This window comes from Polypterus senegalus, chromosome 7 (assembly GCF_016835505.1).
Source record: "Polypterus senegalus isolate Bchr_013 chromosome 7, ASM1683550v1, whole genome shotgun sequence".
In the NCBI taxonomy this organism is placed as follows: Eukaryota; Metazoa; Chordata; class Cladistia; order Polypteriformes; family Polypteridae; genus Polypterus; species Polypterus senegalus.
This window is the reverse complement of record NC_053160.1, coordinates 4,288,404-4,314,414: the sequence shown is the minus strand read 5'-3', so window position 1 is coordinate 4,314,414 and position 26,011 is coordinate 4,288,404. Positions and strand designations below refer to the sequence as shown.

The 26,011-nt window shown below is 44.1% G+C and overlaps 1 protein-coding gene across 1 annotated transcript in view; it reads right to left on the bottom strand.

Moving 5' to 3' along the window:
• LOC120532231 (collagen alpha-1(XXV) chain-like) overlaps positions 1-26,011 on the bottom strand; it is a 632,315-nt gene that overhangs the window by 29,793 nt on the left and 576,511 nt on the right. Inside the window, exons 22-29 of the mRNA XM_039758080.1 lie at positions 23,132-23,209; positions 21,643-21,666; positions 15,843-15,887; positions 4,482-4,526; positions 4,300-4,380; positions 2,708-2,770; positions 1,523-1,573; positions 436-462 (exon numbers count right to left, since the gene is read on the bottom strand). Coding sequence (XP_039614014.1) covers positions 436-462; positions 1,523-1,573; positions 2,708-2,770; positions 4,300-4,380; positions 4,482-4,526; positions 15,843-15,887; positions 21,643-21,666; positions 23,132-23,209 — 414 coding nt within the window. The remainder of the gene's footprint in view (positions 1-435; positions 463-1,522; positions 1,574-2,707; positions 2,771-4,299; positions 4,381-4,481; positions 4,527-15,842; positions 15,888-21,642; positions 21,667-23,131; positions 23,210-26,011) is intronic.

Here is a 26,011-nt window from a genome sequence, read left to right as displayed (position 1 = left end):
AAGAAGAGTTTTATAAAACAGACCACCCCATCCTCCCCGGTGTTGACTTTTCAACTGGTGGCGCACAACAAGTTTCTAATTTTGGAATATTCTGGAATTTTGGATTAGAGATACTCAACCTGGAATGGCTCCTGAATTGGATATTAGAAATATTACAGAAGACATTCATCGTAAAACACAATACAACAGGGGGGCTTAGAAGACAAACGGGGAGGGGTCTGAAGGAACAAAGACAACGAAACAAGGAGGGAAACGTTACAATCAGCACCTCGAGTGAGTAACTGACAGAACATGGAAAAAGGGAAAGAAAGAACAAGAAAAAACAAATAACAAGATAACAATACAATAACAACAAGAAAATAAATAGCAAGAAAAAAGAAACAGAAAAAAAGAGAGTCCAATGAATGGAAACGTAAAACGTCACGTTAGGCTCACCTTCGGCCCCGGAAAACCATGAGGACCCTGAAAGAACAAAATGACAGCAGCAAATAACTTGATTGATTGATTGATTGATTGATAAAGCACTTTAAAAACAACATCAAGGCTGACCAATAAAACTCAACGTATCAGACACACAATGACCAAAGGGTCAAAGAAACAGAAACACATAAGAGCTGAAGAAATTCATAAACAAAAGTACGCAGATAGTCGACATGTCACACGGGGTCAAAGGCCAGGCAGTCAAAGTGTGATTTTAAATGACATTTAAAGACAGCGAGTGAAGGAGTCTGCCTAACGTGTAACGGCAAACTGTTCCCGAGTTTTGGAGCTGCAACGGACAAAGCCGATCGCCTCAGAGTTTGCATCGAGTCTTAGTCTTAACATGCACAAAGACCGGTCCCGGTACATAACTACGATTGGACGACGTCACAGCCATGTGTGCATGCCCCTCTGTCATGCATCTCGATATACTACACATCAAATGAAAATTCAGAGTCTCGTCTTTCCGAAGATATAAACCATTTTGACACACAACAACCACAGCACTGACACTAAATCCTCTTTTACAGAGAAGTAAATACTTTTAAGAGTTGACTTTTCCTACCTTTGAAGGCTCTCTGCAAGTCAAACATCAATATTTCCGAGCAATATTGGTCTCATTTTGACAACTGAGGCGCATTTATGGAAGGTGAGCCCCCTGACCCCCTTACCAAACACTAAGCCAGCTACACAGGACATCAGCCCTCCTCACTAAGGTGCAGTAAATGCAATTTTCCTTTAATTATACAGTATTTATGAACTTTATTGATTGTTGTTTGGGCATTTGATTGTGTTCATTTCGAGCAACATGTTTTACTAGCGAGTGCCCAGATATGCCAACATTACAACAGAAAGCAGCTGATTATCCCCCTGGGAATTTCAAGACATTAGATCAGAGACAGGGGTTTGGGGAAAAACTGATCTGCAACTGCGGAGTGCGCTCACTTCCAGGAAAACATCAGGAGCCCATTGTTGTCAGTTTAAGATCCAATAGATACCACAGTTAAACCTTAACATTCTTCATAACTGGTCAAACACTTACCATTGGACCAGGGGGGCCATGGGGGCCAGGAGCGCCAGGAGGACCAACAACCTGCAAGAAAAAAAAGAAAAAGTGGCTTTCAATTTAGATTTTTTTTTACAGTATGAAAATAATTCATTAAATGACAAACATCAGGAAGAAAACACCACAGGGGATTTAGTCAAGTGATAATTAAGGGACAGTTTCAGATGTGAAAGGCACTATATAATAGATAGATAGATAGATAGATAGATAGATAGATAGATAGATAGATAGAAGAAAGGCACTATATAATAGATAGATAGATAGATAGATAGATAGAATAGATAGATAGATAGATAGATAGAAAGGCACTATATAATAGATAGATAGATAGATAGATAGATAGATAGATAGATAGATAGATAGATAGAAAGGCACTATATAATAGATAGATAGATAGATAGATAGATAGAAAGGCACTATATAATAGATAGATAGATAGATAGATAGATAGATAGATGAAAGGCACTATATAATAGATAGATAGATAGATAGATAGATAGAAAGGCACTATATAATAGATAGATAGATAGATAGATAGATAGATAGATAGATAGATAGAAGTGAAAGGCACTATATGATAGATAGAATAGATAAACTATAGCTGTAATACAGCTCCAAGCCATGAGGGGGCTCTAGCAGACTCAAGTCTTCTTCTCTCCCAACCTCAGGACAAAAGACCATCGACAGCGAGACCCACAATGCCTTTCCTGTTTCCGCCGGTAAACCAGCCTCTTCCTGTCAAGACACTTTGAAAACCCCAAGCCTCCTAAGACGACTCAGTCAAATAAAGAGACAAAGTTGTAACCTCAAGCATCAGCACATGACCGCCTCCTGTCTGTTTCTTTGCTATTGCAATTTTTTTCATTTTTTCCCCAGTTGCAATATATGGGTTCACCATCTGGCGCCCACCGTCTTCATTTGTCCCTGTTTTTTTATTTCTATATATAAATATATCCAGGCTCAGGCCAGTCTCCATTCCAGCTTGTCTCTCCAGATCACATCATATTTTGCTACCTGGAAGTTTACATGCAGAACCAGAACAGCACCGAGCACCGAGAGTCCTGTCACAAAGCTAATGGCACCCTGGTTGTTGTGTGATCTCAACAGCATTTTGCACACATGATGCACAAGCAAAGGTCCTTCATAAGTGGTGCTACTTACAGACTGACCCTGAGGACCAGGCAAGCCGGGGTCTCCCTTTTCTCCTTTGGCCCCATTTGCACCCTAAAACAGAAAGGAGGAAAAACGTTAAAACATCAGAAATGTCCAGTAAGGAGCTCGGCTCTGACATGATCTTCGGTGGCATCTGCTAACTCTTCTGTGTCTCATGGGAAAATAACAATTGGCCAGAAAAGTCAAATAAACAGTTAACTGAATGTTCTGCTCCTACTCTGGTCAATGCTGGCATGGGCTGGGTGTTGGGCAGAGTCGTGGGGTCCTGCGGCTGGGGGGTATCTGTTGATAAAGAGAGATTCACTGATCTTGACTTTGCTGACGATGCTGTGATCTTCATGGAGTCAATGGAGGCTCTGATCGGGGGTCTCGAGAGACTGAGTGAGGGCTTTGGGCTTGCAAGGGTCCAGATAAAAACCAACAGCCAGGCCTTTAATGACCTCTTGGTCACGGCCATCAGCAGTGTGTCTGTCTGCAGAGAGAGTGTCAACCTCATCGAGAGGTTTACTGACCTCGGAAGTGACATTCATGTGACTCTGGTGACTCTTCCTATGAAGTCAGTAGACAGATTGGGAGAGCATGGGGGGTCATGAGGTCATAAAGGGGTGTGTGGTGCTCCCGATATCTGCAAAAGGACAAAAGTCCAAGTCTTTACAGTCCTGGTGCTCCCTGTTTGTGAGTCATGAACGCTATCAGTGACCTGAGATGAAGACTGGACTCCTCCATGTGTGTCTCTTCGGAGGGTCCTTGGGTCCCACTGGTGTGACTTTGTGTTGCTCATGGAGTCCCGAATAAGACACATGACCTGCATTGTGAGGGAGCGTCAGTTATGGCACTACGGCCATGTGGTGTGATTTACCAAGGGTGGTCCGGTTCATAGGACCCTCATTGTTGAGGACCCGAGTGGCTGGAACAGGCCAAGGGGAAGTCCATGTAACACCTGGAGGTCATTTCCAGAGGGTGGGACTGGACCAGGTGTCTGCCATGGTGAGGTTGCCAACCAGAATCTCGAGCTGTTTCATCGTCTTTCATAGTCTTTACAGTCCTGGTGCTTCCTGTTTGCGAGACATGGGCGCCATCCTTAGACCTGAGATGAAGACTGGACTCCTTCAAGTGTGTTTGTTCGGAAAGGTCCTTGGGTGCCACTGGTGTGACTTTGTGTTGCTCATGGAGTTCCGAATGAGGCACATGAGCTGCACTGTGAGGAAGCGTCAGTTACGGCACTACGGCTATGTGGCGCGATTACCCAAGGGTGGTCCGGCTCACCCTCATTGCAGAAGACCTGATTGGCTGGCTTATGTAACACCTGGCTGTGGCAGATTGAGGGTCATTTCCGGGGGGGTGAAACTGGATAGTGTGTCTACCTGGGGGGCTTCCAAACAGGATCCTGAGCTGTTTTATCATATGGTGAGTGCAGTAAGGTGCCGTACCAGTGTATGCCCCTCACCCTGACCTGACTCGACTCTGAATTGAATCAAAAACCTCAGGCTTTCTAAAATAGAACTTTTTTTTATAACAGCCATAGTTACAAAGCTAAAGAACAGGAATTTTATCGAAATTCTGTTGTAAAAGATACTTACTGGTAATCCAGGAAGGCCCATACCACCCTTGTCTCCTGAAATTCCTGGCATACCCATGTCACCCTTGGAGCCTTTGGGACCCTAAATGATGTTAAAAAAAAAGTGCCCGTTACCCATAAACCATCAGCAGCTCAACATGAGTGAGAAGAACAGAGACAGTGTGGTGACAGATGTTGTCATACCCTCTCGCCATCCAGCCCAGGAGACCCTTGAGATCCTGGCTCCCCCTATTAAAACAAAAAAGAACCAAAAATGACATTTAGAATAAAACAGAAATAGCCACTGGGCATCCCATCCCTGTTCTTTGTCAGTGCTTTGTCACAGCAGACATTCCTGCCGGGCCAGCCTGTCATGTTTTGTCATGGTATTAACGTGCTCTACCTTATTATATCAGAGCCGCCCTGAAGAATCTGCCCTAACCTGAAGTTAAATATTCACTGATGTCAGAGGGGACTGGGTGGTCTCGTGGTCTGGAATCCCTGCAGATTTGATTTTTTTTCTCCAGCCTCTGGAGTTTTTTTTTTCTGTCCACCCTGGCCATCGGACCTTACTTATTCTATGTTAATTAATGTTGACTTATGTTTATTTTTTATTGTGTCTTCTATCTTTCTATTCTTCATTTTGTAAAGCACTTTGAGCTACATGTTTTTTGTATATATAAATAAATGTTGATTGATTTCAGTTCCCTGAATGGCAGATTCAGTTTAATGAATTTATGACTAGAGCTGGAAATGAAACGACGCTTCGGCTGATTGCACTTCTGACTCCTGCCATTCACACAGAGAGATGAATGTCCGCCATCACCGTCCTGACCGAAAATAGCTTCACTTGTGCTATTCTGGGCAGGGATCAGTTTGCTGTGCCCTTTAGGTGACACGCATTCTCGGTGCTGACACTGCAGGACGGATCTGGCGGTGGGCAACGTGGCCCCCTAGAGGCCAAGGAACAATTTGCGGCTGGGATTCCTTGTATGAACCTGAGGAAGTCACTTCACCTGCCTGGCCTGGAAAAACACATCAACGGTGTTTGAAAAAATACAAGGGGCCAAGTCTCTGGGGTGTGGGGGGCTTGTTTATAATGGAAAGAAGAATAAAAATGATTTGTGAAGTAACAAAATAAATAAATAATTCTTTGAGGGTGGCACGGTGGCGCAGTGGGTAGCACTGCTGCCTCGCAGTAAGGAGACCTGGGTTTGCTTCCCAGGTCCTCCCTGCGTGGAGTTGGCATGTTCTCTCCGTGTCCAAAGACATACAGGTTCGGTGCATTGGTGATCCTAAATTGTCCTTGGTGTATGGATGTGCCCTGCGGTGGGCTGGCGCACTGCCCGGGGTTTGTTTCCTGCCTTGCGCCCTGTGCTGGCTGGGATTGGCTCCAGCACACTCCCGTGACCCTGTAGTTAGGATATAGCAGGTTGGACAATGACTGACTGACAATTCTTTGACATTTAAACGTCAGATTGTCATTTAGAAATGATCTGTCCCTGTCCAAGCCACTGTGTTGGAACACAATTTGTAAAACCATAAAAAGTTTCTCTAGAAATTCTAATCATCACCACATCCTGTATAAAATTGTCCATAGAGTTCACCATTACCCGAGAAAACGTTTCTTGATGGGTTGGAGCTCCGGATCCATTCTACCACCGGTGCTCCCATAATGCACTGGGCAGCACCCGTTCTGGGACCGTCCTGCTCTTGCTGTGCTTTGGGCCTCAGTGGTGGTGCACTTGACCTGCACACACTATTAGTAAATGGGAAACGCCGCCATCTCCTTCATCACGCCGTGGTTGACCGTGAACCCTGGAGATAACTTTGCGTAATTCTGGAAGTTTCTTTTCTTCTGCTGGCCGTGTCCGTGACCCCCATGTGTTATAAATTCAGACTTTGCTCAACCCAGCAAGCTCTTTCCAATTTCTCTATAAAAATATCCTTTCACAAAATGTGTTATTGTCCCCTTATTTTCTGAATGCAATAAAAAATTCCATCCATCTGTCCATTATCCAACCTGCTATATCCTAACTACAGGGTCATGGGGGTCTGCTGGAGCCAATCCCAGTCAGCACAGGGTGCAAGGCAGGAAACTCCCACACCCACACACACTTAGGGACAATTTAGGGCCCCCATTGCACCTAACCTGCATGTCTTTAGACTGTGGGAGGAAACCCACATAGACACGGGGAGAACATGCAACCCGAGAAGCGACCCCAGATGGGTCTTCTTACTGCAAGGTAGCAGCGCTACCACTGTGCCACCGTGCCATCCAATAAAAAATTGATCACAATAAAAAAATAAAATAAAAATAATGAATTACATTTATATTAGACTTTTGCCTTACCACTGAAAGTGGTTCACATAGACAATGGGCTCAGCAGGAAACAGATAACTACATTTTTTTTATTTTACCTGTGCAAAAGGCAAAACAAAGCTAATAAAATAAAAATGAAGCAACTGAACACCAAGAATCAAAGTCAAAAATCCAGCAAGACACGAAGATCAATAACAAAGAGAGAGTTTTCTTTTTGTATTTTTTGTATCAGTTAAAGCTTAGTGCAAAATGCTGACTTTTTTATCTGGTCATGCTAATGAATTGCAGGTCAAGACCCTGGAGACCACGCCCCTAGAAACGCAGTATGTGACCCTAGCAACGGTTACACAAAATGGTGTCTAATATAGAAAAAGGCCTAAAATTCAGCCAGGGAGCCACTTGAACCACCACTGACGTGCAGCAGCCACCAGGGTGATGTGACGGAAGCCATGTTTGCTCCCAGACAATCGGCACACGTTAGCTAATTAGCTGGTGAAGTTGAGAGAGATACGGTAATTAGCTAGTTAGAAACAAGGAATGGTTTGCAGGAAAGAATGGACAAGGCTGTGGTGGGCAGTTTAGCCAGGACATCTCTTTATGCAGGATGCCTGGAGATGTTTAATGACCAGAGAGAGTTGGGACCTCAGTTTATACACCTCATTTGAAGGACGGCACCATTCCTACAGCACAGCGTCTCCCCGTCATCGTGCCGAGGTATCGGGGTCCACACACAGACCACAGGGGTAAGCCGCCCTCTTCAGACAGCCACCCACACTTTTCCTAGATGGTCTCCCGTCCAAGTACTGTTCGGGCTTCGCTTCAGGTGGACGGCCTGTTCTGAAGTGCAGGTGGCATTAAATACATTTAATTATATTGGGTGGCATGGTGGCGCACTGGGTAGCACTGCTGCCTCGCAGTTAGGAGACCCGGGTTCGCTTTCCGAGGAGTTTGCATGTTGTCTGCGTGGGTTTCCTCCCACAGTCCAAAGACATGCAGGTTAGGTGCATTGGCGATCCTAAATTGTCCCTAGTGTGTGGCGGGTGTATGTCCTGCGGTGGGCTGGTGCCCTACCTGGGGTTTGTTTCCTGCCTTGTGCCCTATGTTGGCTGGGATTGGCTCCAGTAGACCCCCATGACCCTGTAGTTAGGATATAGCGGGTTGGATAATGGATGGATGGAATTATATTCGGTTAGTGACCTTCGACCCGATGGCCCAGGCCAACATAGTGGAATTGCAGATCGCAGTACCTATGAGGTCAGTCACGAAACGTCCATCGCATGCCCAGTTACACTTTGGGTAAGATTAGTGTTGTGCGTTGGTTATCGGACCCAAAAGGCGTTTGGTGACCGACGCTGTGGACATAGTGGGGCACAGTGTGGGCAAGACCTGACCTACGTCATTGGTATTGCAGGCTGCAGAGCCTTATTCATCTCCCAGCTCCAACCAAACCTCTCACTAAAACAGCGTTTCTCAACCTTTAAGTATTTGCGACCCAGGTTTTCATAATGGTTTTAATCGCGGCCCCCTAACGTTTTTTAGAAAGGAGCCCACTAATACCAATTTGTTCTTTTTTAATTAATGATATATCAGAGATGCATATTTTATTATACCTACTTAACTTTTATCGACATTTATCTAACTCTATATTTATTTTTCTAGTATCAGAATGTAGTTTAAGTTCATTTGTTTTGGTTTCAATAGATGGATTTTTCATATTTTTGATTCTTTTTTTCACATCTTCGCGCCCCCCCTAGGGGGGCCCGACCCACAGTTTGAGAACCACGGCACTAAAAAGACCCGTATTTGATGTTGACAAACCATTCATTCTAAGCCTCTTCTAGGGGAGAGGAAGAAGAAGAAGAAATGAAGAAAATGAAGAAGAAGAAGGCAAAAAAGATGAGGATGGAGAAGAAGATGAAGAAGAAGACAGAGAAGAAGAAGATGAAGAAGAAGAAGAAGAAGAAATGAAGAAGAAGAAGGCAAAAAAGATGAGGATGGAGAAGAAGATGAAGAAGAAGACAGAGAAGAAGAAGAAGAAGAAGAAGAAGAAATGAAGAAGAAGAAGGCAAAAAAGATGAGGATGGAGAAGAAGAATATGAAGATGGAGAAGAAGATGAAGAAGAAGACAGAGAAGAAGAAGATGAAGATGGAGAAGAAGAAGAAGAAGAAGAAGTATCCGACTGATTTTCCAATGCCAAATTGAAGCACAAACTGCCCTGTGTATTGGGACTTCTAGTGAAATGAAAGCTTCTCCTGGTGCAGCCACAATGGCCTCATGTGAACCTAAATATCGCCGCCCACCTCCAAATTTTGAATGTTAATCCTGGTTAATCAGTAAACGTTAAGTGATTGGGTGTGACCCCAGTGGATTATCATAAAAATGAAAGCAAATTTAAATGACAGAGTTTGCTCATTTGAAATGCTAAAAACGCCACAATGAATTTTGGCACAATATATGCTCGGTGTTTCCTTATTACGCAATATAAACTGGTTTACCGTATCTACTCGCGTTTAAGCTCGGGACTTGATTTTACCGTATAATTTCCAGTATTTTATAATGTCGATTTTATAAGTTGAATGCGGAAAACTCACGCTATTGATCCAAGAGATTACGATATGCTAACGCTCGCCCACCTGAGAGAGGAACCACGGAGCACACGGCCTTCTTATTTTCTGTGTATTGTGCCTACGTGACCACACGGTGCTACCCGAACTATTCCAAAGCGACGTTTACACTGTTTTGTGTAACTCATACACCTTTATTGTAAGACCATCCCTTATCTATGATGGAGCGTTCAATCAGAAGGAAATATGAAGCTCGTTTTAAATTAAAAGTCGGTGAAGTGGCGAAGGAAATTGGTAACTGAGCTGCTGTAACAAAGTTCAATGTGTCTGAGAAACTGGTGAGAGACTGGAGGAGGCAAGAAAATGTAAAAAACAGGCGTATAAGTCGGGGTCTGATTTTATGATCGACTTTTCGGGTTTCAAGACCCTCCTTATACGTGAGTATATACAGTAAGTCTGAATCGGCACAGACAGACAGACACCGTTGGTTGAATCACCACACACGTTTTATTTACACTATTTACAATTGGCATTGTCCCGCACACAACCCAGTGTGCCAACACCAATCACCCTCAAATCCGGGCCTCTTAAAAGTTCTGCCTTAACCGCCACCACTCTTCTCCTCCGAGCTTCGTCCTCCTCCTCACGACTCTGGCTGATGACTGGAGGGAGGCGGCCCCTTTTATTCCCACCCGGATGTGCTCCAGGTGCGTCCAGTTGAGCTTCCTGCGGTACTTCTGCCACACCATGAGCACCCGGGAGCACTGCAGGTGTTCCTGGTAATACTCCAGGTGTGGCGGAAGTGCTGACGTCCAGGGCTCCTCAGTCATCTGGACACCCCCTGGCGGTGGCCACAGGCCCCTATAGGATTGAGCTTCCATGCTCCATTCCTGTGGCCCCCACACAAACCAGGGCGGCTGCCCTCTCGTGGTCCGGGGGAGGCATAGTCCCTCACTCGGTCCTTCTCGGCGTCTCAGCCGCCCACCACAACATACATACAGTTAGGTCCATAACAATTTGGACAGAGACCACTTTTTTTCTCATTTTGTTCTGTTCATTACCACAATGAATTTTAAATGAAACAACTCCGATGCAGTTGAAGTGCAGACTTTCAGCTTTAATTCAGTGGGTTGAACAAAACGATTGCATAAAAATGTGAGGCAACTAAAGTATTTTTTTAACACAATCCCTTCATTTCAGGGGCTCAAAAGTAATTGGACGATTGACTCCAAGGCTATTTCACGGGCAGGTGTGTTCAAGTCCGTCGTTACGTCTTATCAGTTAAGCATGTGGAAGATTTTGCTGTGAACAGACAACATGCGGTCAAAGGAGCTCTCCATGCAGGTGACAGAAGCCATCCTTAAGCTGCGAAAACAGAAGGAACCCATCCGAGAAATTACTACAATATTACGAGTGGCAAAATCTACAGTTTGGTACATCGTGAGAAAGAAAGCAAGCACTGGAGAACTCAGCAACGCAAAAAGACCTGGACGTCCACAGAAGACAACAGTGCTGGATGATCGCAGAATCATTTCCATGGTGAAGAGAAACCCCTTCACAACAGCCAACCAAGTGAACAACACTCTCCAGTGGTCGGTGTATCGATATCCACGTCTACCATAAAGAGAAGATTGCATGAAAGGAAATCCAGAGGGTGCTCTGCAAGGTGCCAGTCACTCATAAGCCTCAAGAATAGAAAGGCCAGATTTTTACTTTGCTAAAGAACATCTAAAAAAGCCAGCACAGTTCTAGAAAAACATTCTTTGGAGAGACGAGACCAAGATCAACCTCCACCAGAATGATGGCAAGAAAAAAGTATGGAGAAGGAAGGCGTGGAACAGCTCATTATCCAAAGCATAGCACATAATCTGTAAAACACGGTGGAGTCAGGCAGTGTGATGGCTGCGAGTGGCACTGGGACACTCGTGTTTATTGATGAGGTGACACAGGACAGAAGCAGCCGAATGAATTCTGAGGTGTTCAGAGACATCAAATCCAGCTAAATGACGTCAAATTGATTGGGCGGCGGGTGTTTCATGATACAGATGGACAATGACCCAAAACATACAGCCAAAGCAACCCAGGAGTTTATTAAAGCAAAGAAGTGGAAAATTCTTGAATGGCCAAGTCAGTCACCTGATCTTAACCCAACTGAGCGTGAATTTCACTTGTTGAAGACTAAACTTCAGACAGAAAGGCCCACAAACAAACAGCAACTGAAAGTAAAGGCCTGGCAGAGCATTAAAAAGGAGGAAACCCAGCATCTGGTGATGCCCGTGAGTTCAAGACCAGGCTGGCATTGCCAGCAAAGGCTTTTCAACCAAGTATTAGAAATGAACATTTTATTTCCAGTTATTTAATTTGTCCAATTACTTTTGAGCCCCTGAAGTGAAGGGATTGTGTTCAAAAAATACTTTAGTTGCCTCACATTTTTATGCAATCGTTTTGTTCAACCCACTGAATTAAAGCTGAAAGTCTGCACTTCAACTGCATCTGAGTTGTTTCTTTTAAAATGCATTGTGGTAACGTCCAAATGTTTATGGACCTAACTCTATATCTATATACTGTGTATATATATTTATATCTATCTTTCTCTCTCTCTATATACAGTATATATATATATATAGTCTGGGATATGAGAGGAAGAGGGAAGGCAGTTTTTTTAGGGCACTGTCTCCCCCAAGATGCTAGAGGGCAGCTCCCCTCGTTTGCATCATTTCCCACAGGGCACCATGGGACTTGGAGTTCTGTATCTCAGCCCTGTTGGGTGCTGCAAATGGACCGCAGCACATGATATATCCATCTGACCCAGAAGTGTTTGCTGGCCATTCGGACAGAAGAGCAGAAGCACTTCCAGTTTGGACAATATATAAAGGATTACTGTAAACCCAGCCAGCAAGCCTGAGTCAGGAGGAGGTAGACAATGATTGCTGGGAGGTGTGGAGGAGAAAGGAAAGGAGAAGGAAATATTTGTGTGGTTTGCGGTGCTTATTTGCCTGTTTACCTGTGCCTGTGGTGGCTGGAGAGCGCTGTGAGGAATATAAAACAAATGTTACCTGGTGTCTTCAGTGTCTGTTGGGTTTGAGGAGCAACAGTGCCCTCTAGTGCTCACAATTTATACTATATATATATATATACAGGTGCTGGTCATAAAATTAGAATATCACGACAAAGTTGATTTATTTCAGTAATTCCATTCAAAAAGTGAAACTTGTATATTAGATTCATTCATTACACACAGACTGATGTATTTCAAATGTTAATTTCTTTTATTTTTGATGATTATAACTGACAACTAATGAAAGTCCCCAATTCAGTATCTCAGAAAATTCGAATATCGTGAAGAAGGTTCAATATTGAAGACACCTGGTGCCACACTCTAATCAGCTAATTAACTCAAAACACCTGCAAAGCCTTTAAATGGTCTCTCAGTCGAGTTCTGTAGGCTACACAATCATGGGGAAGACTGCTGACTTGACAGTTGTCCAGAAGACGACCATTGACACCTGGCACAAGGAGGGCAAGACACAAAAGGTCATCGCTAAAGAGGCTGGCTGTTCACAGAGCTCTGTGTCCAAGCACATTAATAGAGAGGCGAAGGGAAGGACAAGATGTGGTAGAAAAAGTGTACAAGCAATAGGGATAACCGCACCCTGGAGAGGATTGTGAAACAAAACTGTGGGGAGATTCACAAAGAGTGGACTGCAGCTGGAGTCAGTGCTTCAAGAACCACCAGCACAGACGTATGCAAGACATGGGTTTCAGCTGTCGCATTCCTTGTGTCAAGCCACTCTTGAACAAGAGACAGCGTCAGAAGTGTCTCGACTGGACTGCTGCTGTGTGGTCCAAAGTTATGTTCTCTGATGAAAGTAAATTTTGCATTTCCTTTGGAAATCAAGGTCCCAGAGTCTGGAGGAAGAGAGGAGAGGCACAGAATCCACGTTGCTTGAGGTCCAGTGTAAAGTTTCCACAGTCAGTGATGGTTTGGGGTGCCATGTCATCTGCTGGTGTTGGTCCATTGTGTTTTCTGAGGTCCAAGGTCAACGCAGCCGTCTACCAGGAAGTTTTAGAGCACTTCATGCTTCCTGCTGCTGACAAACTTTATGGAGATGCAGATTTCATTTTCCAACAGGACCTGGCACCTGCACACAGTGCCAAAGCTACCAGTACCTGGTTTAAGGACCATGGTATCCCTGTTCTTGATTGGCCAGCAAACTCGCCTGACCTTAACCCCATAGAAAATCTATGGGTATTGTGAAGAGGAAGATGAAATACACCAGAGCCAACAATTCAGAAGAGCTGAAGGCCACTATCAGAGCAACATGGGCTCTCATAACACCTGAGCAGTGCCACAGACTGATCGACTCCATGCCACGCATTGCTGCAGTAATCCAGGCCAACTAAATATTGAGTGCTGTACATGCTCATACTTTTCATGTTCATACCTTTCAGTTGGCCAACATTTCTAAAAATCCTTTTTTGCATTGGTCTTAATTGATATTCTAATTTTCCGAGATACTGAATTTGGGACTTTCATTAGTTGTCAGTTATAATCATCAAAATTCAAAGAAATAAACATTTGAAATACATCAGTCTGTGTGTAATGAATGAATCTAATCTACAAGTTTCACTTTTTGAATGGAATTACTGAAATAAATCAACTTTGTCGTGATATTCTTATTTTATGACCAGCACCTGTATATATATATCCTCTTTAATAAAACCCCTGTGTGCGTCCAGGTGTCCGTGTGTGTGTCTTCTGGTGAAGTGCGCAAGCGTGGGGTCACACGGCACGTGTTCGGTCTCTTCCTGTGCAGACACACACACAGGCGCATGCACGACAGACACACGCACACACACAGTCGCGCGTCGGACGCACACACACACACACACACACACACACACACACAGGTGTGCGCGTGCATTGTTACAATGTCACTTTTCTTGGTTGTTTATTAAATTACAGATTTTTCAAATGTTCATTTTTTCCCCTGTGCTTAACACTCATTAAAAAAAAGTGTTTATAGCGAGCGGGTCGTAAGGCTGTAGCACGAACTCTTGCAGTGTTAGTTCTCTGTGTTGTTCAAGGTTTTCTTAGTGTTATTCAATGTTTTTACATTTAGTTTACTCTTACGCTGTGCATTCAGTGGTATAATTAACTATATTTGTGCTTAAAAACGTAAAAAAAGATATATTTACATACAGTTCATACGGTCTGGAATGGATTAATTGTATTTACATACAATCCTATGGGGGAGATTGCTTCGGTTCAGGACCAAATCAGGTTTCAACCAGAGTTTTGGAACGAATTATGGTCGTGAGCCGAGGTTCCACTGTATTACTGTCAGACTAAATTACAGGCATTTCACGGAAATACAAAGCAGTATTACTGCGAGAGAAAATGAAAGGCACACAATACAGTGACGCACATTACAGCCACATACAAGGTCCCTTGCCATTTAATATCGACTGTTCCTACTAATGTTTATGCACTACTGTTCTAGCGCCCGTTATTGTAACAGGCTTAATGTCTAGTACATGTATATTTACACAGTAAAACCTCGGATTGCGAGTGTTTTGCAAGGCAAGCTAAAATTTTTAATAAATTTTAACTTGATAAACGTGCGAGGTCTTTCAATACGAGTAGTCTGTATACGCTTTGTCTGCTGAATGTCACGTGATCACAAATGAGCAGATGGTTCTTCACTCTTTTATCTCTCACTGCAGGATTGTGGGTAATCGTCTCCCCTGCTCGGTCTCAAGTCGGCGTACCTCACTCATATAGCATGGTGACCATGTGTGTGTGTGCTGTGAAGTGTGAGTCCCCATCTTGCACCCCAAAACACGAGGCTGAGTCTCAGTACTTTAGTGACACCAGCTTTAATTCAGCATGGAACAGGAACAGCGCGGTTCTTTATTGTAGTGGGATCTGTCACTCTCTCCTATACACAGGCACAACAGTCAGGCAGGGTCAGGGGGGCCAGCTTAATGGCCAAGTAATCCTGTGCCCTGCACTTATAATGTTCTTTGTATTACCCATCAATGGCAGGCGCTTACAACATGTCCGCAATTTTTTTGGATTCGCTTTTATGGCAAACTGCTACAGCGCTTGGGAGCCTGCGGTTGCTCATATAACATAGTATAATATTTTTGTCTCATTTGTTTAACTGGTTTCTCTTTATCTACTTTTAGGACTTGAGTGAAAATCTGATGATGTTTTAGGTCATATTTATGAGGAAATCTAGAAAATTCTAAAGGGTTCACAAACTTTCAAGTACAACTATAATATAAACCCAATAACAAAAGAGAAATCCATTCTAAGGTTTTGCTTCGGCTGCAGAACTGAGAGACCTCGACAGTTTAAAAGGTTAATAAACGCTGACTACACAGGCCTTTAAATTACCGAGTCCACACGTTTGAGTGCAGGGACTAAAAAAAGGGGCCTGCAGTACTGGCGTCAATACACCGACGAAACATGGGGAGTGGCTCTTGGAAAGTGGGCGGAGTCAAAGAGATGCCGCTGACAGGGGTGTCATCTTACGGGCCTCAGAATGACTCAGGTCACTGAATCGGTCAGGGGGGCCTCAGACTGTCTCGCCTGCAGCCGGACTCTCTTCTATCTATTTGGTGACCCCATTACCTCAATATTACAAACAGGAAACTACGGGCACACTCACCTTTATGCCTTGGGGTCCTGCAGGGCCAGGTGGTCCTGGTGGTCCCTAATGTTTAAAGAAAAAAGGGCAGGTAAGTTAACAATGGAGGACTTTTCATTTGAACAAGTTAGTCCACTCACAAAATGTGACCATCAAGCAGGGAAAAAGTGACACACGACTCAATGACAACATATAGCGCCTTCAGAAGGTCTTCAGCCCCCTTGTCTCTTTCCACATTTGCTCCTGTTGTCGATGTGTGCTACAATCATTTCAATTCATTATTCCCTCATCGAGCAACACTCAATACACCTAATAAAACTCTGAAATATCCGACTGACTCACGTATTCTGTAAGACCTAAAGTGTGGCTCAGGTGCATCCCCTTCCATTGACCATCACTGAGATGTTTCGACACCGTACTTGGAGTCCACCTCTGGTCAATTCAGTCCATTGGACCGATTAGGAAAGGCACACACTTGTCTACAGAGGGTCCACCAGGGCCTGAGGTCAAAGGAGAAGCCTGCAGAGCAGATCAGGGAAGGACTACGGCATTGAAGGGTCCCAACAGCACAGTGGTCACCATCATTATTAAATAGATAAAAAGTGGAACAATCACAACTCTTACGAGGGCGGGCTGTCATGGGAAGAGCAGTGAGGAAGAACCTGAGGGTCACCCCAGCTGAGCTTCACAGAGCCTGTATGGAAAGGGAAGAAACTTCCAGAAGGACAAGCACCACGGCAACCTTCCACTCATTTGGTCTTTATGGCAGAAGGGCCAGATGACATGACAAACAAGATGGTGTGGTCTGATGAAACCAAAGACTGGACTCTTTGACCTCAACGCTAAGCGTCACCTTTGGAAGAAAACCAGGGTCCCGGTGGTCCAGTGACTTGTTGTTCCATTTGATTCTTCCTGATCAGCTCATCATCTGCACAGGCCCAGGTGGCCTGTCTGTTTCAAAATGGCTTCACTTCATGGAGGGATTGTAAGGGAGAGAGGTGGTCTTTTCCTCATGGAAGACCGACAAAGGAGGGAGAGAGAGAGAGGTGGTCTTATCTTTATGGAAGAACGGCAAGACAGTTAGGTGGTCTTTCCTTCATGGACGGAATAGCAAGAGAGAGAGGTGGAGAAATGGCAAGAGGAAGGTGGTAGTCCCTTTATGTCAAGCAAGAGAGCGAGAGGGGCGCAGTGACCAATTTATACCAATCTCCTGCCACAAGTCATGAACCAAAGGAGTATCGAGAACTGAATGGCTGACACTGAAGGCCTCCCTACCCTGTACACACCAGCTTGTCAGTTTATGACCCTCCTGCGAGGGATGGCTTATAGGTTCATGTAATGTCCAAAGAAAGTCCGCCTTGCCAAACCGGCTCAGAACCATGCTCCCGGGCCCCTGCCATGAATCACACTCCCTAAAGATTTAGTCCTGGTAGGGGAGGGCAAGATAAACTTCAGTCATCTAAAGTCCTTGTGCTCCCCTTCCAGGCCAGGAGGTGCTTTAAAACATCAGAACAATCTGGACGAGAACAGGACATTCAGCCCAACAAAGTTCGCCACTCCTGTCCACTCTCCAAACTAACATCAAGTTTTGAAGGCACCTTAAGTCCTCCTGTCCACAACACTACCTGGTCACTTATTCCAAGTGTCTGTGGTTCTCTGGGGGAAGAAAAACTTCCTAATGTTTGTGTGAAATCCACTCTTCACAAGTTTCCATCTGTGTCCATGTGTGCTTGATGAACTCATTTTAAAGTCACCGTCTTGATCCACTGCACTGTTTCCTTTCATCATTTTGTACACTTCACTCAGGTCTCTTCTTCATCTCCTTAAGGCTCAGCTCTTTGAATCTTTCCTCCTAACTCATCCCCTGTAGCCCTGAATCAGCCAAGTTGCTCTTCTCTAGACCTTCTCTAATGCTGCTATGTCCTTTTTGTGGCCTGGAGACCAAAACTGCACCCAGGACTCCAGATGAGGCCTCACCAGTGTGTTATAAAGCCTGAGCAGAACCTCCTGTGACTTGTACTCCACACATCAAGGCGCTATATAACCTGACATTCTGTTAGCCTTCTTAATGGCTGCTGAACACTGTCAGGAAGTTGATAGCTTAGAGTCCACTATGACTCCTCAGTCCTTCCCATAAGGCGGACTTTTGATTTCATCTCATTTTAAAGTCACCGTCTTGATCCACTACACTAATTCTCTTCATAATTTGAAACACTTCAGTCAGGTCTCCTCTTCATCTCTGTAAATGTTCAGCTCTTTTAATCTTTAGTCGCTCTTCTCTGGGCTTTCTCTAGTGCTGTTATGTCCTTTTTGTAGCTGCACCCAATACTCCAGATGAGGCCTCACCAGTGTTTTATAAAGCTTGAGCAGAACCTCCTGTGACTTGTACTGCACACATCAAGGCGCTATATAACCTGACATTCTGTTAGCCTTCTGTCGATATCTTAAGAGTCCTCTACGACTCCCAAATTCTTCTCATGAGGCGTACTTTCAATTTCTTCTCATTTTAAAGTCAGCATTTCAATCCGCTGCACTGATTCCCTTCATCATTTTAAACTCTTCATTTAGGTCTCCTCTTCATCTCCTGTAAAGGCTCAGCTCTTTTAATCTTGACTCATAACTCATCCCCTGTCACCCTCTAATCAGCCAAGTTGCTCTTCTCTGGACCTTCTCTAGTGTTGTTATGTCTTTATGGAGACCCAAACTGCACCCAGGACTCCAGATGAGGCCTCACCAGTGGGTTATAAAGCCTGAGCAGAACCTCCTGTGACTTGTGCTCCACACATCAAGGCGCTATATAACCTGACAGTCTGTTAGTCTTCTTAATGGCTTCTGATCACTCTCTGCAAGTCGATCGCTTAAAGTCCACTACGACTCCTAATCCTTCACATAAGGCGGCCTCTTGATTTTCAGACCTCACATTTTTACTTCTTTACATTTACTGACATTCAATTTCTTCCAGCACAAATCCACCCAAGCCTGTCTGCTAGCCAAGTCCTTCTGTGATGGTAGAACGGATTCCAAACTATCTGCCAATCCACCTATCTTGGTGTCATCTGCCAACTTAACCAGCTTGTTCTTTATATTCCTATCTAAATCATTTACATCTCGCCTGAAGAAGGGGCCTGAGTTGCCTCGAAAGCCTGCATATTGTAATCTTTTTAGTTAGCCAATAAAAGGTGTCATTTTACTTGGCTTCTCTCTACATTCATAATGGCTAACACGGTACAACACTCTAGTACTCCAATCATTTATAAATTAAGATATTAAAAATAGCAGCAGCCCCAGCAGTGCCCCCTGCTGGACACCACTCTTGACATCAGCCAGTTCATCTGAGGGACTTTGCGCCATCACCCTCTGCACTGTCTCAGCTACTGTATAAGACAAATTTCATATCCTGGGTCAGCGATTAGTGGAATCACCTAAAGGCTGGAGGTTTTATTTTTGATTAACATTAAAGCACAGACAGCATGGCTCCTGAACCCCTTTGACTTTTTCTAATACAAACGTAAACCTTTTCTTCAAAGACACACAAATAACAACAGCAAGAGAGTCCTTACAGTGCCCTCCAGAATGTTTGGGACAAGGACACACTTATTCCTTGATGCCCCCCTCTGCTCCACCGTTTAAAAGAACAAATCAGACAATTCAGACGTCGTGATTAAAGAGCACAGCGCAGACGTTCATTGAAGGGTCTTTGCACACAACACTCTTTCTACCTGGTCCCCCCATTTCAGGTCACCATGATGTTTGTCACACAGCAGTGGCAGGTCTGTTAAAGCCGTCGTCATATTAAGGACTTTGTCGCATATCCCAGCATGCAATGAGTGCTTGACGTCTGCCGTTCACAGACATCAGCAGGTGCGGAGGGTCTTCTCTGGTGATGCTCTGCCAGGCCTCTAATGCGGCCATCTTCAGCTCCTGATTGTCACCCTTACGTTTTCTCTGCAGCATATAGAAGGCCTGCTCAGTTGGATTTCAGTTGGGTGGCTGGCTTGGCCATTCCAGAATTTTCCATTTTCTATCTTTGATAAACTCGTGTGTGTGACCTCAGCCGTGTGTTTGGCTCATCATCTTGTTGTAGGATGAAGTGCTGTCCAGTGAGTTTGGAGGCCTTTACTAGGACTTGAGCAGATCAGATGTTTCTCCACACCTAAGAATTCATTGTGCCATCAGCAGACCCATTATCAATGAAGAGAAGTGTGCCAGGACCTGTGCCAGCCATAACACCCCCAGCACCGCCATGTTTAACAGATGAGGTGGTCTGCGTTGGGTCTCCGGCAGTTCCTTCTCATCTCCACACTTTGCTCTCACCGTCACTCTGATGAGGTTCATCTTTTTCTCGTCTGCCCACCAGACCTTTTCCCAGAATTCTGCAGGCTCTTTGATGTCCTTTTTCCCAAATTGTCATCTGACCATCCTGTTTTTGTGGTCTCCATCTTGCTGTGAGGCCTCCTCTGTGTTTCTGTTCATGACGTCTTCCGCTGATAGTCGTCTCTGACACTCACACGTCGGCCCCCCTGAAGACTGTGTATGATCTGTCAGACAGGCGTTTGGGGGGCTTTTACTTTACCACAGTAAGGATTCTTCTGTCCTCAGCAGTGGAGGTCTTCCCTGGCCCACCAGCCCCTTTGTGATTACTGAGCCCACCAGTGTGTTCTTTGTTCTTCAGGATACTCCAGACAGTTGATTTCGGTCATCCTCAGGTGTCACTGATGGCTCTAATGGTTTTATTCTCATTTTACAGCCTCATGATGGCTTCTTTGTCTTTCACTGGCACAACTCTTGTCCTCATGGTGAATAACGGCAACTACAGACCCCAAAGGGTAGAAGCAAGCCGAGGGGTCTTACAAAGCCATGAAACCCACCTGAGGAATCACAAACACCTGGGACACCAACTGTCCTAAACATTATGGTACCCTGAATTGGGGGGCCGGTGTAAAAAAAAGTGTTAGTTTGAACCAAATGTGTGTAAAGACCCTTCAATGAAAGTCTGCAATGTGCAATTTAATGACGACGTCTGAATGGTCTGATTAGTCATTTGAAAGTGTGGAGCAGAGGGGGGCATCAAGGACAAAGGGGTCTTTGGTCCAAACATTATGTTGATGGCTCTGTACGTCAGTTCATTTTTCTTTCGTATATTTTAATTTCTGAGCAATTACACTCCTCAACCAACCAGTGATGTTTTATTTAGTTTTTTTATTGTGAATAAATTTGCATAAACTCCCACATTCCTGCTTTCGCTTTGTCAGTCTGGGGTGTCGAGTTCTGCTTGACGAGTGAAATATGAACTGCAATGATTGTAGCACAAGGCAGCGGCGTAAAAAAACGTGTTGGTCTGGAGACCCCCTAAAGGCGCCACATAAAAGTTAAAATCGGGGCAAACTGTGACATACGTGTGCACCGTAAAACATTTAAGGGCTGAAGTGACCACACGTGACAACGTGAACTCAAGTGACACTTCTTTCTTTCTTTCTTTCATGTATGCATTTATTGTTTGTGCAGAACCTGTGAACCTGAACTACTCCTCCACTTCTTTCTTTCTTTCTTCTTTCTTTCTTTCGTGTCTACATGAAGCAGGATCCATGAAAGGATTAAAAGTTTGAACTTCCAATATCCTGGCCTGGAATAAGCGCTCTGACATTAGGGGTTTTTTAGCCCTCAAATGTTTCAAAGCCTGAATGGAAGGTGAAAGTGAAATCGGTTCATTCAGGGTATCAAATGCTGGGACAATCCATGCAGTGCTGAGGGGAAAAAGCACAAATACGCCACTCATGCAAGGTGACAAGAGTAAAAAAATAAATAAATAAAAGCAATTTACCGTCACCGTTAGGGTAGTAATCCTCTGTTGATAAAATGCAACAATAAAGTTTAAAATTACCAAACCGAGTTTCTGTAAAATGAATTCTCCTCAATCACTGCTACTCAACCCAAAGCACACTGGTGAAGTTGCCACTAGGGGTCAGTCTTCTAACTGCATCTCTTCTCATTTGAAGGCCAACTCAAAGCTGAAGCCTCCATCAGAAGGACTGGCGCAAGACAGGAGTCGACCCGACCCTGGCCTGGCCGCCAATCTTGTTATGATTCTATTTATTTGTTTTGAGCTTCTGTAAAATTTTAATTTCCCTTTGGGGACAAATAATATTATCTATCCATCTATTATACAGTGCTTCTCACATCTATCTACCTATCTATAGTGCCTTTCATATCTATTTATCAATCTATCTATCCATCTGTCTATTAATTATATAATGGATTATACAGTGCCTTTCACATCTATATATCTATAGTGCCTTTGATATCTACCTATCAATCTATCCATCTATCTATTAATTATATAGTACCTTTCCCATCCATCTATCTATTATATAGCATCTTTCACTTCTATCCATCTCTCTATCACATAGTGCCTTTCACATCTATCTATCTATCGATAGTGCCTTTCATATCTATCTATCCATCTATCTATTAATTATATAGTACCTTTCCCATCCATCTATTATCTATCTCTCTATCATATAGTGCCTTTCACAGCTATCTATCAATCTATCTATTAATTATATAGTGCCTTTCCCATCCATCTATCTCTCAAGCCCCCACTGAACAGCACAGCAATTCCTTTCATTCTACTCCTATCTCTTCTGTCCTCCTCTACTCCTCTCAGGTCAAGTGTTCTCCATCTTCTCAATTGACTCCCGCTCTCTGAGGGTCCTCTTTTAACACGTGACCCAGGAGTACCGTTGGTGCTCAATCTCCAATGTGCTGTCCCAGGCCCATCTATTGTGTCGCTCGATTGACTGCTGGGTCGCAGCTCCCTTCCTGACCATCCTTTATAACAGCATCCCGGTGGGAAGTGAAAAGCAGCGATGATGACTTTGTGAAAATGGTGATGACCCATCCTTGGTGATGTTTATCAACCTGAAAATCCCATACATTACCCAGCCCTTGTATGGGTGAAACTGTAAATGTGCTCATTACATTTTTACCACACATACATGGTACAAAGTGTAGGGAGGATGGAGCCAGTACAAGCAACAACTGGTGCTAAACCAGAACCAGCACTGGATGGGGGTCTTCAGATGTGTAAAGACCCATAATATTTCAAAAATACTAAACACAGGGAGAACACTGAAGAGTGACAGAGATCACGGCAGACTGAGATCTGAACCTGGAGTTGTGAATTGGCAGCAGTGCCAAGCACTGTGCCACCTGATAATGCGATAGAGCGCCACTGACACATATCTGTCATCTCCCTGTCCCTGTCCCCATCCCTCTCAGATTTAACAAACGGATGCAAGGAGAATGTTTACCTGCAGCGCTTCATGAATATTTCCATTATAGTCGATGATTTCTGTCGTTCCTTGATCGCCTTTTTGTCCTGGTGGGCCCTGTTAGAAGATTGGAATGAAAAAAAATTTAAAAGATAGAAATCAATGCTTTACGGTCATGACGATTAACTAATCAACACGGACTCTACAAGGCATAAAAGGCATGCTTTTTGAGAAATCAAAAATCATTTTTAATTTCATGCTTGACATTTTTGAGAACTTAAGCTGAGCACAAAGATGGCCTCCAATGTGTGAGAACAACGGTGAAGCTCTCAGGCTACCTGTAGTTCAGAAAACTCCAAGTATTCCACTGGACCCTAATCCACTTCTGCTGACATAATAAAGTCAATTTTAACGTCAAGTTGTGTCCTCCGGTTTGTTAATATTAATCTTAAGCCAATTTTTAAATGGAGTGAAAAGTCAAGTAAAATGACACCTTTTATTGGCTAACTAAAAAGATTACAATATGCAAGCTTTCGAGGGAACTCAGGCCCCTTCTTCAGGCAAGATGGAATACAGAAACTGGAGTTCACTGTGTTTATATCCACACTAGGACAAGAAACAGCACTGGTACGTCTTTAAGTGAGAAATGTTAAATGTAAAAAATTAATAGACTCCTTCAGGCTACTGTTCATTTAACAAGAGGGAAGAACAAAGTATGGTCAAGATCTTTGGATAAGATGACTGTCCAACAAAGTCTTTTGAAGTTTCTAATGAGTTTTCCATACAATGTGGGTCTGTAGACAGGTTGTTTGTGCCAGTCTGAGAGATGCAAACCATCCTCATACCTGGCCATAAGACCCATGTCTCTATTCACACCATGTTGTAATGTGTTCAAATTTAGCACGAGTTTGACTTCCCATTCTTTTCTCTCTTGCTGTGTTCTGAAGTTGCCCATAAGCCCTGTGACTTTAAAGTCCCTCTCACAGTGTCCGTGTCTATTGAAGTGGGCCACTACAGGAACATCTGTGTTGCCACATTTAATGTGGACCCTGTGGAAATTCATTCTCTGGTGGAGTGTTTGTCCAGTTTCTCCCACATAGAGTGCAGTGTCAGGACATTAGGTAGACCACATTAGATGATCTGCAGGAAAATGATCCCTTTATGTGATGTTCTAGTCGGCAGTGTGGTATAACTACACGGTCTGTATTATAAATGTGGGCACACGTTTTACATCTTTTCTTTAGGCAGGGAGATGTGCCATTTTCTGTTGGCTCACTTAGGGAGCTTCGGACAATTAGTTGCTGCAGGTATGGTGATTGTCTGAATGCCAGGAGGGGAGTCTTTGGTCATTGTTTAGCATTGGCTGAAGTTCTTTTATAATTTTTCAAAGTGCTTCAAGATGTGGGTTGTAAGTGACAATAAGGGGGATGTGGTTCTTGTTGTCTTGGTTTTTATATTTCAAAAGGAGGATTTCAAAATCCTCCTTTTAACATATAAAGCATTAAATGGCTGAGGTCCGGCTTACTTGTCTGAACTTATCATGACTTACAAACCCGAGCGCACACTAAGATCTCAAGATGCTGGTCTGCTTAGGATTCTAAGGATTAATAAAATAACAGTGGGAGGTCGAGCTTTAAGTTACAGGACCCCCTAAACTGTGGACTGGTCTGCCTGCTACTATAAGAGATGCCCCTTCGGTCACAGCTCTCAAAACTCACTACTTCAGTTTAGCACACCCTGCCTAGAGCTGCTGATTAACTGTGCAGACTGCATCTCTGTTGTCAGTCATTAGCACCTAAACAGAAGTCATTTGTTACTCATCCTCACCCGTTCTGTTTCTCTTCTCGGTACACAAATGTGGCACTCGGTGCCACGGCCTACCTGCCAAGTTGTTTTGCCTGCCAAAGGTAAAGTCATCTCTGATGGGGGATCGCAGGAATCCTGGGACAGAGGGGTCCTTTCATCGGATTAGTGCTATTTCAGCTATGGAATGGCCAAATGGGGGAGGCAGCTTGATGGATGAGGTCCAGAAATCCAAATCATATTATGGGATATCATCTACTGTTAAATTCTACTCCGTACTATTTTTATACTGTATTAAAGATTTGTTCTGTTTTGTGTTGTATTGTATTGACCCCCTTCACGCCCAGCCTACCTGGTAAGGGGTCTTTCTCTGAACTGCCTTTCCGGAGGTTTCTTCCATTGTTTCCCTACAAAGGTTTTATCTTGTCTTCTTAGAGAGTCAAGCCTGGGGGGCTGTTAAGAGGCAGGGCCCGTCAAAGCCCATTGCAGCACGTCTTGTGTGATTTTGGGCTACACAAAACTAAATTGTATTGTATTGTACATTCCAGGTGGCACGGTGGCACAGTGGGTAGCGCTGCTGTCTCGCAGTTAGGAGATCTGGGTTTGCCTCCCTGTGTGGAGTTTGCATGTTCTCCCCGTGTCTGCGTGGGTTTCCTCCCACAGTCCAAAGACATGCAGGTGAGGTGCATGGGTGGTCCTAAATTGTCCCTAGTGGTGGGCTGGCGCCCTGCCCGGGGTTTGTTTCCTGCCTTGCACCCTGCGTTGGCTGGTATTGGCTCCAGCAGACCCCCCGTGACCCTGTGATTAGAATACAGCGGGTTGGATAATGGATGGATGGATGGATATATATGTGTGTCATTTTCTCATTTAACACGGGAGTCCCTTTTCATGGTACCTGGTTCAGCAGCACCATTTGCAGTTTTGTACCATATGGTCCGTGGTAAATCTGGCAATGGATAATTTGTGTGGTGCCCCCCTTCCCTTGATGCCCTAAGCACCTGCTTGTTTTGCTTAAAGGTTAATGCAGCACTGATGCCAGCTTTACAGATAATACTGTACATAACTAACAGATAAAAAATTCAATGTGTCCGCACAAACGTTTCAGAACAGATTCCA